At 55.2% G+C, this 15,213-nt stretch overlaps 4 protein-coding genes across 4 annotated transcripts; 3 read left to right on the plus strand and 1 right to left on the minus strand.

Moving 5' to 3' along the window:
* Positions 1-11: 11 nt before the first annotated feature.
* Positions 12-1,356, minus strand: CGGC5_v013887 (uncharacterized protein; the record flags this gene model as incomplete). The annotated part of the gene is made up of 4 exons (XM_032025838.1): positions 12-738; positions 786-958; positions 1,028-1,134; positions 1,197-1,356. The coding sequence occupies 4 exons, from the start codon at positions 1,354-1,356 to the stop codon at positions 12-14; spliced, it is 1,167 nt and encodes a 388-aa protein (XP_031877660.1).
* A 2,168-nt stretch (positions 1,357-3,524) lies between these two features.
* Positions 3,525-6,214, plus strand: CGGC5_v013888 (uncharacterized protein; the record flags this gene model as incomplete). Its single annotated transcript, XM_032025839.1, has 2 exons — positions 3,525-3,777; positions 3,837-6,214. The coding sequence occupies 2 exons, from the start codon at positions 3,525-3,527 to the stop codon at positions 6,212-6,214; spliced, it is 2,631 nt and encodes an 876-aa protein (XP_031877675.1).
* Positions 6,215-7,260: 1,046 nt separating this feature from the next.
* On the plus strand, positions 7,261-8,444 carry RTA1-5 (Lipid-translocating exporter-like protein RTA1; the record flags this gene model as incomplete). The annotated part of the gene is made up of 4 exons (XM_032025840.1): positions 7,261-7,279; positions 7,329-7,428; positions 7,493-7,639; positions 7,700-8,444. 4 exons carry the CDS (start codon positions 7,261-7,263, stop codon positions 8,442-8,444), a joined length of 1,011 nt encoding a protein of 336 aa, XP_031877616.1.
* Positions 8,445-13,420: 4,976 nt separating this feature from the next.
* CGGC5_v013890 (uncharacterized protein) lies at positions 13,421-14,182 on the plus strand (the record flags this gene model as incomplete). The annotated part of the gene is made up of 1 exon (XM_032025841.1): positions 13,421-14,182. The coding sequence occupies one exon, from the start codon at positions 13,421-13,423 to the stop codon at positions 14,180-14,182; it is 762 nt and encodes a 253-aa protein (XP_031877619.1).
* Positions 14,183-15,213: the final 1,031 nt, after the last annotated feature.

Consider the following 15,213-nt stretch of genomic DNA (forward strand, 5'->3'; position numbering starts at 1 on the left):
TCCAGAAGCTTTTAGCGTGATTTTTGCGTCTCTCCCGATGGCTTATTGTGAATGGCATCCATGTTGGCAAGCGATAAGCTGAGAAACTCATGCTTGTTGGTCCATTGCTGTTGGCTCTCGGCAAATGCAGCCTTCTCGGCAGGAGGCGGAGGAGGGTCTGTAATCTTGGTGATCAGGTATGCCGTTGAAGCTTCTGCAATGCCGTAAATCAGAACACCGACAAGGGGGATCTTGATCATGGTGTAAAAGCCGATAGCGAAGCCGAACAAAACGCCCTCGCGCTCGCGGAACCAGTTCCGCTTTTGCTCCTTGGTGAAGTGTACCCGTGAAAAGTAAGGCTCCAGCAACTCTCTCATCAAACTCCTGGAGGCGAAGTAGCTCTGCAAAAAGATCACGAGGTAACGTTTTGGCAGGAATATTCCCGTTCCAAAGATGACTGAAGCAGGTCCTAAGCCAACGGCCTTATTGAAGGTGTAGAAACTGGCTGCGGGCAACACGAAGCGGCCGACGACGGGAACGTAGGAGAGGGCGAAGATGGCGAGGGAGATGGCGCCTTTGCGGGCAAAGCGGTAGAGGAACATGCTGACGGCCTCGGCCGTGCTGGTGGAGTGAGTACTGCCGTCACTGACTTTGTACTGCTTCAAGTTGGGATAGTACATATCCCGAAGGTGGTTAGGGTCATCGTGCTTGTGCTTTTGGACGTAGGTCCTGTCAACCCAATTGAGGGAGTCCATGAACCTGACCTGTTAGCAAATGCCGGTCGACCACAGGTCTCGTGGACTTACATGTTGTCCAAAGTAGGAGTGACATATCGCATCAAGGCCATCAGGAAGAAGGGCACTTGGAGGACGTACTCCTCAATGAAGTTGAGGCCTCCCACGAGCTTCTCGTCCCAGGTAACATGATCCAAGCTAAAGAGCAGGGAAATGAACCAAAGAAGAACCTTGACACCAATGATCTAGGCGCTTGTCAACTTTCAACTGCAAGACAATGTTTGTTCGCTCGAACGGCTCGACCGGAGGCTTACGGGCACGGAGATGATCAGGCGGATGGCGAGGCCAGTCAGGACAGCAACGCCGGCTTGTCGGTAGTGATCGGAGGTGAAGAGGGCCGGATTCTGGAACGCTCGGTGCGCTTCTCGCAGTCAGCTACTCTGTTCCAAAACATGATGCTTCTGGCGGCCTTGGACAACTTACCCCCGACCAGGGTCAATTGAGCACCTCGGATGACGGAGTTGAGGTCAAAGTGGGACAGGTCGAATTCCTGCTTCAGGGTCTCCTTGTCCAGAGGGAGCTTGTCCAGTGGCGGCTTGTCTAAAGGAAGGATATCGCGCTTTTCGCGCTTTTCGGTGGCCATGGTGTCGTCGGATGCTGGGTTGGTTGTGCAGATCAACGCAGAATATTCTGTGTTTGAGGATTCGCAACGACGAGGGTTGGAGGGGCACGCGAGCTCTCGTCAGACAGGACCAGGGCTGCTGGCCAGAACGAGCTGAGCTCGAGCTGACTTGGCAGGCGAGATCCAATGATGACGACACTGCCGGGAATAACGGCTGACGGCTGGGAGAGGCACCTGCGCAGGGCGGTCGGGTGTGGTCCGTGCAGTTGACAGGCTTACGTTATCTCAACGGGACTTGAATGACACTGGCTGCCAGCTGCAAGTCCTCTGTCCTCTGTCCTCTGCTCTGGCACCTCTCACGGATGGATGCAACTTTTGGCGTGTGGGCGTCGCTGCTGCAGCACCGGTTCATGTTGGCGGGATGCTGCGGCTACCTTTGGCTACAACTGCAGCCGCAGTTAGCTGCACGCACTGCCCACGCGTCGAACTTGCATCCCAGAAACGTGTTCATCGACTACAGCTGCAACCCCTGCCGCATTGCTCGGATCTTGGGCCGCGTTCTTAATGCAGGCTTTTTGGGCCGGGAGTTGTCATGGGAGACCCGGTGGAACCAAAATGGAAGCTCAGTCGAAGTCCAAGAATGCGATGAGCGCACGTCGAGACACAGTCACATAGTCAACCTCGGTTGCAGTTGAGCACCATCAACAACACAGACGGAGGGCACTGAGCATTTGACTCTCCCGTCACTCGGCCTCACTTGGGTTGTGAATGTGAGTGACAATGTGTTGACTCGTTGAGGAACCCCCCCATGCATGTCATTCCCCTAGCGAGGATTTCTGCGCCCGGGATCCCCCATAATTCCCCATCAGAGCCGCTGTGCTGAGGGTGTATTTGCGCTGGGATACGTCGGTTGTCCCCGCCGCGATCCCAATAGCCTCGGATACTACTCGCGCACCGTAGCAATCTCAATCTTAATGGTACGTAGTACGTTGACGGTTGACGAGATGCAGAGGGGCCGGGCACCATCACGAGACGCGCTGTTGGTTGATTAGTGCAATGGCTTGCGTCCGTTGCGCACAAGAGGTACCTTAAACTGAGGCGGTATGCATCATACCCCTTAAGGTAGGTACCAAGCACGAGTGGCAGTTAGAAAGGGGCATGGCATATCCTAGGGGATCATTCAATCTCGACCGGGAACAAGAGACACAACATGTGAATGAATGGCCACGCCCGTGGCCCGTCTGGCAAAAGATCGTATGTCTTGAGTCCTGTCCCGGACGACTGGAATCGAGTGTTTCTGCGGTTCGTGCCCAATGGCAGCGCAGATCGTAAGGGTCTTGCGCAGCAGTCACAAATAAGAGCAAGGGGATCAAACAGAGACGCGCTGTGGTAGGCATTGGCAGGAAACCGGCAGCGTCAGAACCCCCCTGGCGGCGCGTGGTGCGTCGAACGAGTCCCCAGGAAGCCGTGACACTACCGCCCCCTGGTCGAACCATGAGCAAATCCGTCCAAGCTTCTTTCCAGGTTGTGCTGCACCCTGGCATAGCCTTGCTTGTTTCCCCAACCGTCCTCAGTCCATCCACCATTCCAAAAACCTTTTTTCCTTCTCAGTGTCCTCTCGTCTTAGATTCGTGGGGTTGTCTCGTTGCATTTTGCTGCAAGAGTGGTTTCTTCTTCGTCTGAAGCACTGCAGCAGAGGTTGGACGGCTGCTGAGTGAGACCCGCGCAAGACATCGCATAACTATCGATCTTGTCGGCTCGGAAGGGGTCCTTAATTCTAATTCTGTCCCTCTCTTTCATACCTACCTTACCTAACCTACCTTACCTTCTTTTGCCGTATCTTGCCTGCCCGCGCCGCTACCTTCCTTCCCTAAGGCAACTCCAGCCCGCCGATCGGATTCCACGAATTCCCTCTTTCTGCCCCTTGCCATCACATCTCTTCCCCGTGAAAGCAAGACAGACGCCGCGACGAACGTAACGGAGATTGCGACAAACAAAGCGGCACGGAAAAATCAAGAGATCCCCGGGAGCCTGCCATGTCCCCAAACCCGCTATCGACATGACCCAAGGCCAACTCGTCGCCCTCGTTCCCTCGCATCAGCTGACCAAACCTGCCCTTACGTGACGGAACCATCAGCTACGATTGACGCCGTCCACTCTCTCTCTTGCCCTTATCCAGGGACACCACAATGGAGTCCCTCCGCAACAACTACCCGGCCCCTCGCCGTGTCGCGACAGCCCCGATAACGACCTCGCCCGTACCCGCCCCTCGATCTGCTTCAGTCGGTGGCCTCGTCGAAACATTATACAACCATCCAAATGTCAAGATTGTCGCGTTCTCTGCTGCCTCCAGAGGCCGCGCTCGGAGTCCCGGCCGTGGCCCCGCAGACGAACCTGGCACTCTGTCGCCGTATTCGCAGTTAGAGAGGACGATTGCAATCGGTCAGTCCGGCCGATATCTCTCCAAGACTTACATCATCCGCTGACACTTGTGCGTCCAGGTCCATTTCGCATATATCGTACTGGCTCCGTGGCTTTTCTCAACTGTGGCTCCGCCCTGCAGCCAATGCTTCCCAAGAGCCAATGCTGGGCTTTGGAAGAAGACTCGAGCAAGTTTGTCTTGCAAATACGTCGACCCAACTATTGGAGAATAGAGATCCCGGTCACCAATCCTACCGAGCAAGAACTAGCTGCAGCTTTCAAGGTTGTACTCGCCCAGATATTGCAGTTCGAAAAGACAGAGTGCCCCTTCAAGCGGTCGTTTACCGTTGCGCTCCCCGAGAAGCCAAAGACGCCAGTGAAGAAGCGTCCATGGACGCCTCCTGTCAAGGGTGCTCTGCCTGTCCTTTCCCTGCCAACCCACGAGATATCGCCCACGCAGCCCAAGGCTCTCACACCTAAGACTCAGAGGAGGGCTTCGGCATCCCTCAGCGTTAGAGGCCGAACAGAACTGCGCCGTTTTTCTGTTATTGGCACCGAGTTTCAGTCAAGTTCCGAATCGCGAGGAACCAGCACCGAGACATCGCGGTCTGGCGACCCGCCCCGAGAACAGAGACTCGTGAGCGAATCTGCGATTGAGGAGGAAAAGACTCAGACCAGTGCATCTGCCACAGAAACTGCCACAGAAACCATCACAAATGCCGAGAAAAGTCGTCGGTTCTTTGCTGAGAAGATCAAGGCGGAAGATGCCTCAAATCCTCAGTCGGAGAAGAGCCGCATTGAATCAGGCCCCGAAGCCACTGCCTCAGGAGGCTCATTGACAGAGCCCAAGGAGACAGGAATGGCACCTGTCGAACTACAAGTCCAAAAGCGGTCCGCAGGCGGTTCCCAGGCCGAGGAACCCCTGAACTTGGATAATGAGAAGGACAAGGCGGCCCAGCTGCAAGAATTGGATGAGCAAATGGAGACAACTCGCCCCACCACCGCCATTGCCATTGCTGCCCTGGACCCCTTATTGTTCAAGGAAGGTACTAGCAGTCCTCAAATGCAAAACAAGGTCAAAGAAGCATCGCATGAGGCCGAGGAAGAGGTGCCAATATCTCCTGTCGACAAGGACGGCGCGGAGAAACGTGCTAGCAAATTAATGATTCCGGGACACTCGAGATCGTCATCGAGCCCGACCGCTGAACCTCAGATTAAAGAGCAATTGGTTACCGTTCGGGCGACCCCAAGATCCCCATCTTCGTTTGAAGTCGGCACGCCGACGCCTACGAACATCTACGATGTGATTCGTAATTACGAGCAGAAGTTGGCCGCAGCTCCTTCGTCGACAGCGCCTATTGAAGAGGTCAAGGTTGTCGAGGTACAGCCTCAGGCGGAGACAGGCAATGCCAGTGACACTGGATCTGGATCAGGCCGAGAGTCTTCTTCTGGAACCGATGGCGAGGTTCTTGAAGGCAACGGTGTTGGCGTTGGCAGACGGAAGAAGTTGCGCAGCTTTAGAAAAGGTCGCGCTCTTGTCCCTCCCCAGCTGACTCTCGTCACCTCGCCGCCGTCAAAGTCAGCAATGAGACAAACCCCTATTTTGGAGGAGCAGGACGACGCGAAGGAACCGGTGTCACCGACAGACTCATCCGACTCGTTTCATAGTGTGAAGTCGTGGCACTCGCCCGTGACTCCGATCCCACGGTCACCTGCATCGGAAGTCTCGCCCACGAGATTCCCGTATCCGCACGACAACATATTGATTCCCAAGAAGCCATGGCATTATCGCGACATCTCTGACATGACAGTCACTCCCGAGACTAGACGGACTTGGGACGCGACGTCTTGCCTCACGGATGACAGCTCTCAAGAGAGCGCTGCAACAGCACCGGATATCCCATCCGAAGTTGCAGGGCAACCCGACAAGGTTGCTCTTTCTGAGGATGAAGCCGTCACAACAGCCGTTACTCGCCGCCCATACATGCGACACCGGGCAACAACTAGCAGCATCTCGGTCGGCCGCACAGCCCTGGCCACCTTGCCGTCAGCGGCCAACCTTTTCGCGTCTACGACTACTGCCACCAGACGGCAGCCATTCCTCCGCAGCCGGCTCGACATTGTCCGCAGGATTCCCATGGCTATTGTTTCCAAGACCTGCGAGGTTCTGCTGGGCCCACCCGCCCATTTGATCACTCTGATGCTCCAAGTGGCTGCCAAGATCGCTGCTGGAGAATGGCGCGGTATGATGTTTGGGTTCGGCGAGGGCGGCGAGACCATTCCTGTGCAATGGGACTACTCAGATGACGAGTATAGCAGTTGGGGAGAAGATGATGATTACTACCTCAGTCAAGTTGAGTCATCGCGCGCGAACAGTGTGGTAGGCGACAGCGACTACGACGACCGCGTGGCGGACGACAACGCGGACGGAATGGGCCGCGGTTGGGAAGTTGACTAAAGCCTACAAAGGCAAAAAAATCTTTAATGAGTTCATGTATGATCACTGTATGTTTAATCACTAGGGACTGCATCTAGGATGGAAACCTTTTGCGGCGTTTGCGTAATGAGGCTCCGCGCGGGCGGGCCTTGGATATCTGGGGGAACTCGGGACTTCATATGTCGGATCCGCGATTGGTGCCAGGCTGCGGCCGGCATGTCATGGTCCATTGGGCCGGTTTGTTTTGATATACAAATACTAGTCGCCTGGGACACGGTGGTATTGGGTTCTTGTTTCGTCTGCTTTTGCATCATGAAGCATTTAGTTGGGACAGAGATTCCATCAGGTACCAATCGAGATTACATTCTACGTTTGCGTGAGCTTCGGTCGTGTCTGGACGAATCGTTCAGCGAAAAGCTGTATCAGCAAAATCCAGCTCGGCTGTACCGACGGGAGAGCTTCATCTTGAATGGTCCCTGAACGAAGACGGTGGCTTTTGACAACACATTAGACGCAACAAACCCATGCAAGCGGTGCCCTATCAAATGCGCTCGCCGGGTACACTTCCCAGACGCTCTCAATCCCAGGGCGTGTGGCTTTTCTCTCTCTCAGACCAATGCGAGATACGACGATGATGCGCCACGTGCTATCCCCGGCGACTTTGTCGACCACGACCTCACTGGTTGAAGGGCAGAAGTATGCACGCTCTCTGCACCAGTGGCTGGCTTTCTGAAAGGAAAGCGAATGAGAGGAATGGAAACTTGAGGGACGTGTCTTGGGTTCGGGTCATCTCTGATGCCGGCTTGGTGAATCGTATTTGAGGGAGCGATGCGATTGGTCGAGAAGGGTGTAAGGCTGACTTAGACCGTATTCCTCGGGTTTGTGTGGGATTGGCAGATGGGGCTGGACTGACGATGAGGCTTCTCGGAGGGTGTGTTGTTTGGATGTATGTATATATATTTGGGCATGGGCTTGAGATGAATTGCTTCGACGTTTCGTTGTTGCGACGACTTGTTTCTGCCTTTCTCACGATTGAATGCTCAAAAGAGCCAGACTTGCGAATAACCATGACGAACGGGAATTATGGTATGTCTAGCGCCGACAGCTGCAGGACCGGCGGGCTGACAGATTGTAGTCAATGGGAGTTACTACTTCTACGCTCCGAATAAGGGGGCGCCGGTCTTTTTCGCAGTCGCCTTTCTGGCGTCGGGGATGATGCACTTTTGGCAGAGCTAGTATGTCTGGTGGTGGCTCCCTCGACCGCAGAGTTTCTTCAGCAGCTGACGGGTTCCCTCGCAGTCATTACAAGTTCTTCAAGGTCACGGCTCTCTTCTCCTTTTGCTGTCTACTCTTCACGGCGGGCTTTGCGATGCGGATCTACGGATCATATCACTACGATGACTTGAACCCGTTCATCGCGAGCGTGTGTCTAATCTATGCGGCACCGTGAGTAGAAGCGGCACCCCTACCATGAGAGACACTGCCTGACTGACTTGTGTGCTCAAGGCCCCTTCTCGAGCTCGCGAACTACCACATCCTCGGCCGCGTCCTCTACTACGTCCCCTACTGCTCCCCGCTTCACCCGGGCAGGGTCTTGAGCACCTTTGCCTTCTTCTCCAGCATCATCGAGGCGCTGAACGGATGGGGCGCGAGCTACTCCGCGAACCGGTCCCTGTCGGACAAGGAGATGGAGGCGGGGCACGCCCTCATAAAGACTTCCCTCCTGCTGCAAATCTTCGTCATTGCGTGCTTCGTGGCCCTGACTGCGGCGTTCCAGCGGCGGTGCGCGAAGCTGGGGCTCGCGAGGACGAGGGGGGTGACTGGACCGTTGACGACGCTGTACATCAGCGTCCTGTTGATCTTGACGAGGACTGTTTACAGGATTGTGGAGTACTTTGGGGTTGCGAACACGAAATGGGACGCGGACATGAGGGTCGAGGACATCTCGCCCGCGATCCGGTACGAATGGTTCTTTTACGTCTTTGAGGCGAGTCTGATGCTGGCGAATGTGGTCATGTTCAACGTGCGGCACCCGCGGAGGTACCTGCCCGAAAAGTACACGGTGTACATGGCCAAGGACGGGGTTACGGAGGTTGACGGGCCCGGATGGAAGGACCCGCGGCCGTTTTGGCTCACGGTTGTTGATCCGTTTGACCTCGGAGGGCTGCTTCGGGGGCGTGATCGCAGCAAAGATCGCTTCTGGGAGACAGATGCCGGCGGAGAGACGAGGAAGGGGTCTGGCGCAGTGTGAGTTGCCGCTGAATGGGCTTTGGGGGTCGTGTGTTTGTTGGGCGGTTGGTGTGTTTGGCCTGGGGTGCTTGTTGGAGTCGAGGCTGGGTTTGCTCCCATGTCCGGCGTAGGGGGTCGTAATTTTTAGAATTGAATAGAGGGTAGACGGCACCCTGCTAAATTGAATTAGCCTGAACAAAGAAGTTTCCAGATACTGGCCCCCCGAGGCCGAAGTTCCAACACGGTAATGTGACTGCGCATGCACGGCCTGGGTGGTTCATGTTTGGCGCAAGGGGCACAATCAGGCCATCAAAGCTTTCGCCAATGCTTATGTCGTCGAGTTTCCGGGAGTTGGTAGGGCTGCACAATGACGCTTGTTGCAGGGCCGGAGTGTTGGAACGCGAAAACAAGCACGACTTCAATGGCAGAACCCAGCGACATGGCTGCGGCGTCAGAGCTCGGACGATGAGATCTTGATCGTGGACTAGGATCGTGAGCTAAGACGTCCAATGCGAAAGGCAACCGCTCAAAAATGCCAAACATGGCGGGCCCTCTGTCAGGCAAACGGATTCTGGGCCGTCAGTATTGGCGTCTTCCGATTCCCGGGTGAGATGGAGGATTGCGAGTTGCAGAAGGAGAAAAAAGGTGGGAAATGGACCTCGAGATAGGCAGGAAAGCGAACAGAGGCGGTGGGGCTCATCCTACGTGAGCATTGAGCCGCGCTTGCGGCGTCTGTCCGGCGAAGGCTTACAAGCGCCAACGGTAGCCGCGGTCGGTGGACCAGAGTACTGTATGTCTAGACACTTTGGTGGAAAGGATTCCAGGCTTCCGGTATTTCAAGGCGGAGTTGCCTTGATGCTTGATGCCGAGATGGATTCAGAGTCGCCATGTTGTCGGGATGTGATCGGGGCGGATTTCCATGGGAACGTCGGAAAAAGTGGAGTTTTAAGTGCAAACCGGGCACCCGAATAGGTAGGAAGGGGACAAAAATAGCTGCGGATGGTCCGTGGCGAAGTCTTCATGTGTGTGGCTTGACCTCTCGCCTTATGTAAGCTTGGCAAGCAGCAGCTCACCTGCACCTACCAACCTGCCTACGTAAGGAACGGTATGCAAGGCACCAAGCAAACAAAAGATCAAACTGATTAGACCTGCTGAGCTCATTTCATAGCAATCCTTCCACGCTCGCTTCTGTCATTGGCTCTCAGGTGAAGCTGCTCTCATTTCCCATGCACCTTGCCGCACGGCACTACCCACGATATAGCCAGGCAGGTTATGGAATATTTCCTACCAATATCTCCTGTCCAGGGCTACAGATGCTGTGCAGGCGTGCGTGTGCGGCGTGATGGCTGGGTTTGTTTTTTTAGGTGCTGACCGGTCCACCCTGTGGAAGCCGGCTTGGAAGGTTCCATGAGGTAACGTCTATTATCCATCCGTACAAGAATGGAATTCCGGCACAGCATCAGGCAGCGTGCTTCGATCTGGATCTGTGTCCTGTCATCGCACACTCGCTGACCGCATCCGTGCAATCTTACGCCCGAAATTTCATGATGAATCTGGTGCCCCAATTCAGACTGTAGGATTTGATGATGCCCACCTCGTGACAACAGGGCCCCCTCCTCGGCAGATGATGGACAACTTGGCTGCAGTTGAGCCATTTCCTGTTACTGTTATCAAACCTGCCTTGCCTTATCCGCCCCATTTCGGGCCTTCGGCATGCGGAGGCGGGAATTATAGCAAGGAAAAAGGAGGAGTCTCTTGCTGGAGAGAGGGGAGACGACGAGTGCTTCTCGGAAGATTTTTATATGGCTGCCTAGTTGATGAACGAGATGCGGTTCCACAGCGGTGATGGATGGGGGAGGTTTCACTAGTCCCGCACGCCTGCCAGAGTCAATTCGAATGGCGATCCAATCGAAGCCGGCGACATGGTCACGGCGGGGACTCTGTTCTGGAATGATTGGCGGCCGCCGGGGGGCTGATCGGCGGCGGGTTCAATTGACATGCTGGAACCTGGCGATTCGAACGGAGGGGACGGGGGGCAAATGTCACCATCGGCCGCGGCCGACGAGTCGGGACACACGGCCGCAACGCAAAGCAACGACTTGCTTGGATTAGTGCCAATGAACCCTTATTGTCTCGTCTTGTCTTGTCAAACGCGGATCCCAGATCTGATGTGACGGGGGCGGCGGCTGTCGACGTACGCATACCCAATGTAGACAAGAAAGCGGAATAGATCAACCGTACATCAATCAGCTGCCGGAATCCGAAGAGGACAGCAACTCAAGGGAGGCTGAGCTGCGGCAACGGCGAATTGAGCAATCTACCTGATCTTGTGGTCGTTTGATAGTGAGTAGTGCTGTCTGTGTATGGAAGGTATCCCAACTTTTCAAAGTACCTCACACAACTTAATAAGGGCCTGATGACGTTCGTATAATATTTATAACGTGGCGATACATGGCTAGGCAAGGTAGCTAAGTATGCGAACACGAATGACATGGGCAACGACACGGTCATGCACGAGACACGGAGACCCAAGCAGCGATTGCCGTTGCGTCGCCTTGATAGCTTGATGTCGTATGGAAAAGTCAGAGTATGAAGCAAAAATATGCGGCGTGTGTAATGAGGGCCGTCGTCGACAAATTGAAGACCGGGCAGGCAGCTCGACGGAAAGATTGATTGGGCAAGGTACCTACGGATACCAAAACGGGTCTGGGGATTTCGTTTAGGGGGGCAGCGGGAGTCAAAACAGGGTACCGCCCCTGGAGGCACCCTAGACAGTGGGAGAACCCCCGCTGGGCATACCTAAGGTACCGAAAGATCCCATGGCAGCAGGGTATCGAGTACCAAATTGGTGGCATTCCATCTGGAGCCCTCCACGCGCCTGGGCCCAATGCCATGCATCTTTTATTCTCCTTCCACACAATACTCCGTGATCACTGCGAAGACAAGGTGCCTGGATTGTGGTCTTGTTTTTCTTGTGTTTTTCAACGTACGAGATACATTGTCAACTCTTTTGACGTGAGGTACCTAGGTAGGTGCATTACACTGATTCCGCCTGGAGCCAATGATAACCCGCCCACAGGTGAAGGACACTCACTACCTTACTACCTAAGGTAGGTATGTAGGGCGCTGAGGTACGTACCTCCACCGACTCGCAATGTGAGAGTGCAGCACCGCAGAGTGGTCGCCGCCCAGGTTTCCCATCCTTCCTTCTACCCACCAACCCACCTACGGTAAGGTGAGGTGAGGTAGGTAAGCTGGGCCAAACTAAGCCTCCCACGCCATTCCATTCCGCCTTTTTTGCATTCTCCTTTCCTTTCCAGACCACCCGCTGCTGCCATGCAGAAGCCTGTCCGTTCGCTCGTTCCGTCCGCGCGACGAGGCGAAGCTGGCAGCAGGAACGGCAACCTGACGGTTTCTTTCCGTCAACCCACTAGGTACGGCCCCGTTCCTCCTTCGCAATGGAAGTCCAGTCTGCCAAGCTGTGCTGTCTTGCCTGGACCATACCATGGGTAAGTGTACACGGTCTGGGAGAGAAGAGGAGCCAACCGAGACCGTCTCCTTACCTCTTGCACATGGACTCGGTTCGGCCGTATTCAGTGGTCCCCCGCTCATCTCGAATTAAGGTACCTACACCTTGCCCGTGGCCCTCAGTCCAGTTCGTCTGAAGCTCTCGCCAGACGAACGAGGCGCCGAGGGGCTGTACAGAATTGCACTGACTGCTTGCTTGCTTGCTGTCATTGCTTGAGCCCTCCAGGACCTATGTACAACCCAACTTACAAGTCTCCCGGCTTCCTCTCTTGGGGACGTGCCGTGCATCAATCGACAATCTACGAAATACAAACTACAAACGGCTATTACCCGATTGCCTCCTAACCGCAAGCGACTTGTCATTACCCACAGATACGGGTCACTCGCACGGCGTTTTATTCTGCTGCCTCAGCTACCCTCCCCTCCACGGTCAAGGGCAACACCAAGCCAAAGTACCAACGTACCTCGCCTCACACCTCTACCCGTCCTCTCACGCCTCCCCGCCTCATTCAGGTCCATCCATCACACCAGCACTGCATTGCACAGGGGGGGCCCTCTGTCTGTCTCTGCCACATCCCTCGGACAACCCTGCCCCGGCTCTGCTTGCTTCGACCACGACCACGACCACGACCACGACCACGATCCCTCGACCCCAGATTCACCCATCTCCTCAGATACAACAACACGCCGTGTGATGGTCTATTAGTCTGGGCATCCTCGCCTCCGCCTCTCTGTCTTTTCTAAACCAGTCTTCCGCTTCCAACCGTCCAACGAAGCCATGATCCGCAGCATCTGATCTTACACCTCCCCTCGCCTCATGCTATCTGCGGCCCATCATTGCAACACACGCCTCAGACCTTTGACACTACCTAGCGCCCAGACCCAAAGCTCGGTCCCGTCGTGGCACAAACTGCAGACAACGAGTACCCTCCCTCCTTGCTTCCGTACCGCATCGTACCGCTCCTCGCCGTACCAAGCATTCCTTGACTTGCGGTACTACTCATCCGACTGCATCTCCGCTTTGTCTCTACCTCCCCGCTAGTCAAGACCGCCGTCGAGTCTGGAGCACCCACTCCTCGGCCGCCCTCCTCACCCCATATCAACCGCTCACGTCTCCCTCCAACCATGGCCACTCGTTGGAGGACAGAACCTGTCCCACCTCATTTGCATCATCTGGATCTGGATCTGGATCTGGACCACGATATCGATATCGACATGGCGTCAACTGCGAGCCGCCGGCCCCAAATATTCGTCCATTTCGAGTTTGGGGTCTCGTTCTCACCTAGACATGCCCCTAACCAACACTCCGTTACCTACGTCTCAAGGGGTATGCGCGATCGTGCCCAACATTTCCCTAGACAAGTGCCACCGCCAACTACAAATTACCTCAATACGCCCACCTACCAAGCCTACCAGCCTACGCGATCTTCACCACCCGCACACCAGCAGAACCAACCTCAACATCCACCAATGCCACCCCATCTCGAACCGAGAAGACAGTCCCGACAAGAGAGCCGCTCATCAGGCTCGTCCCATGAACGAGGCAGCTCAGCACCTCCTCCCTGGAACGACAGCCCCTGGGACGCCGAACCAGACGCTCTAGGAAGCTCGGCTTTACCTCGCCCACGCCCACGAGCACCGACGACAAGCGCTCCTGACTACTGGAAGGCCCTCCCCGAAGTTCCCTCGCGGTTCCGACTGGGTGAGGATGAGCTTCCTTGGTCCGCTTCGTCATGGCCTGGAGAATATGGCATGCCTGATGATTCAGAAGTTGACGACTACTCATCCGAACTGTCCATGAAGTTCCGCGATGTGTCTTTGGCGAATGTTACACCAGCCCCTCGTCCTCGGGACAGAGAAGACCCCGGGAGGAAATACGAATTGGAAGCCCTTTCCGCAGCCATGATGACGGTCGACAATGGCTTCGAAGACCAATGGTGGTACCAGGGGGAGAGACAGCAGACAGCACCCTTGGCGGACGACTTGCTCACATCCTCTGCATATGCATCTGCTACCGCAACGGCAGAAGCCGTGCCACAAACACCAGTTCAGTTGAACAACAGGCAGTCGGCAGGCTGGGCTGTTTCTGAACACGACGATCCTCACATGAGCTTGACCAGCGCCACCGTCTACAACCCGAGTGTTTTGGTTTCACCTATGACGGAGTACGCAAGCCCCCGCCTACATCGGTCTTTGACCACAAGATCTGAAGAGCTCTTTCTGTTCAACTGAATGGAGTTGGAGATGGAGGCGTTTATTGATGAATTTCAGCATGGCACACGGCGTTATTCTGCAAGTTTCATAGGGATTGGGAGGGAAATGTCAGGTCACGACATCGATCTGAAAAGCATACTTGTCCGGAAGGTGAATTGGCGCATTTGATGGGTCGCTTTGGAGGATATATCCCATACAGCCGGCGCTTCTCAGCTCGGCACAGGCAGCGGTAGTGATCATTTACCAGCCGGCCTCACACAATAATTCAACAGCTTCAACAATTTGACTGATTGATGTGGCACACCACTTCGCATTCCTCGTGCATTAAGTCATCGATTCCATGACTATCCGGTCACCAAATGGGCAATTGACAGTCGGACGAGTCTTTTCTCTTTTTCCGCCTTGGTCTATTCATGGCGACCCCAGCATTAGCTACGAGGGCCTTACTATATGACAACATCCCCGCTTATATTGTCGAGGAGAATATTGAATTAGATCTCTGAGCGCTACCAAATGACGCATCGCTGGAACAAGGGTGTGCGCCTACTTACATGTAGTTCTCAGCTGAGGGGTTGACACCCTGGGAATTAGCACGCCACAAGGCGCGAGGCCCAGCCAAAGCTGAGGGGGTTGCGGCTTTCCGCCCAGCTTGAAACGTTTCCGCCCTTCTCCGCTATCATTGACTCTCGTCACCAGCGTCGCGGATTCATGGGCCAGGGAACCAGACTCAGGCGGCTTTTTGGCGCAGATTCTTCCACAAAAACCCGTTATCCGCGGTCGGATCGAGAGAGACCGCTAGGTCTGCAAGGGCTTACTGGCTGGGGGTGTCCTCAGTTCCATCTACTCGATGAACTGGCCGGCGGTCGTGAAATCCTGGCAGCTCGGTCGCCATCGACTAACACCGTCTCAGGGCAAGTCCCGGTCATGTTTTGGAGAATGCTCCGAAGAAGGATTCCGTCGCCGTCATAGCTCCCGCGCCTTCACGGCGCCAGCTACCATCAATTTCGGCGGCCAGCGGCTGCCAGGCGGCTACTACATTCCTTCAATTT

Source organism: Colletotrichum fructicola (assembly GCF_000319635.2).
Source record: "Colletotrichum fructicola Nara gc5 chromosome Unknown KSG_Nara_v1_contig08, whole genome shotgun sequence".
In the NCBI taxonomy this organism is placed as follows: domain Eukaryota; kingdom Fungi; phylum Ascomycota; class Sordariomycetes; order Glomerellales; family Glomerellaceae; genus Colletotrichum; species Colletotrichum fructicola.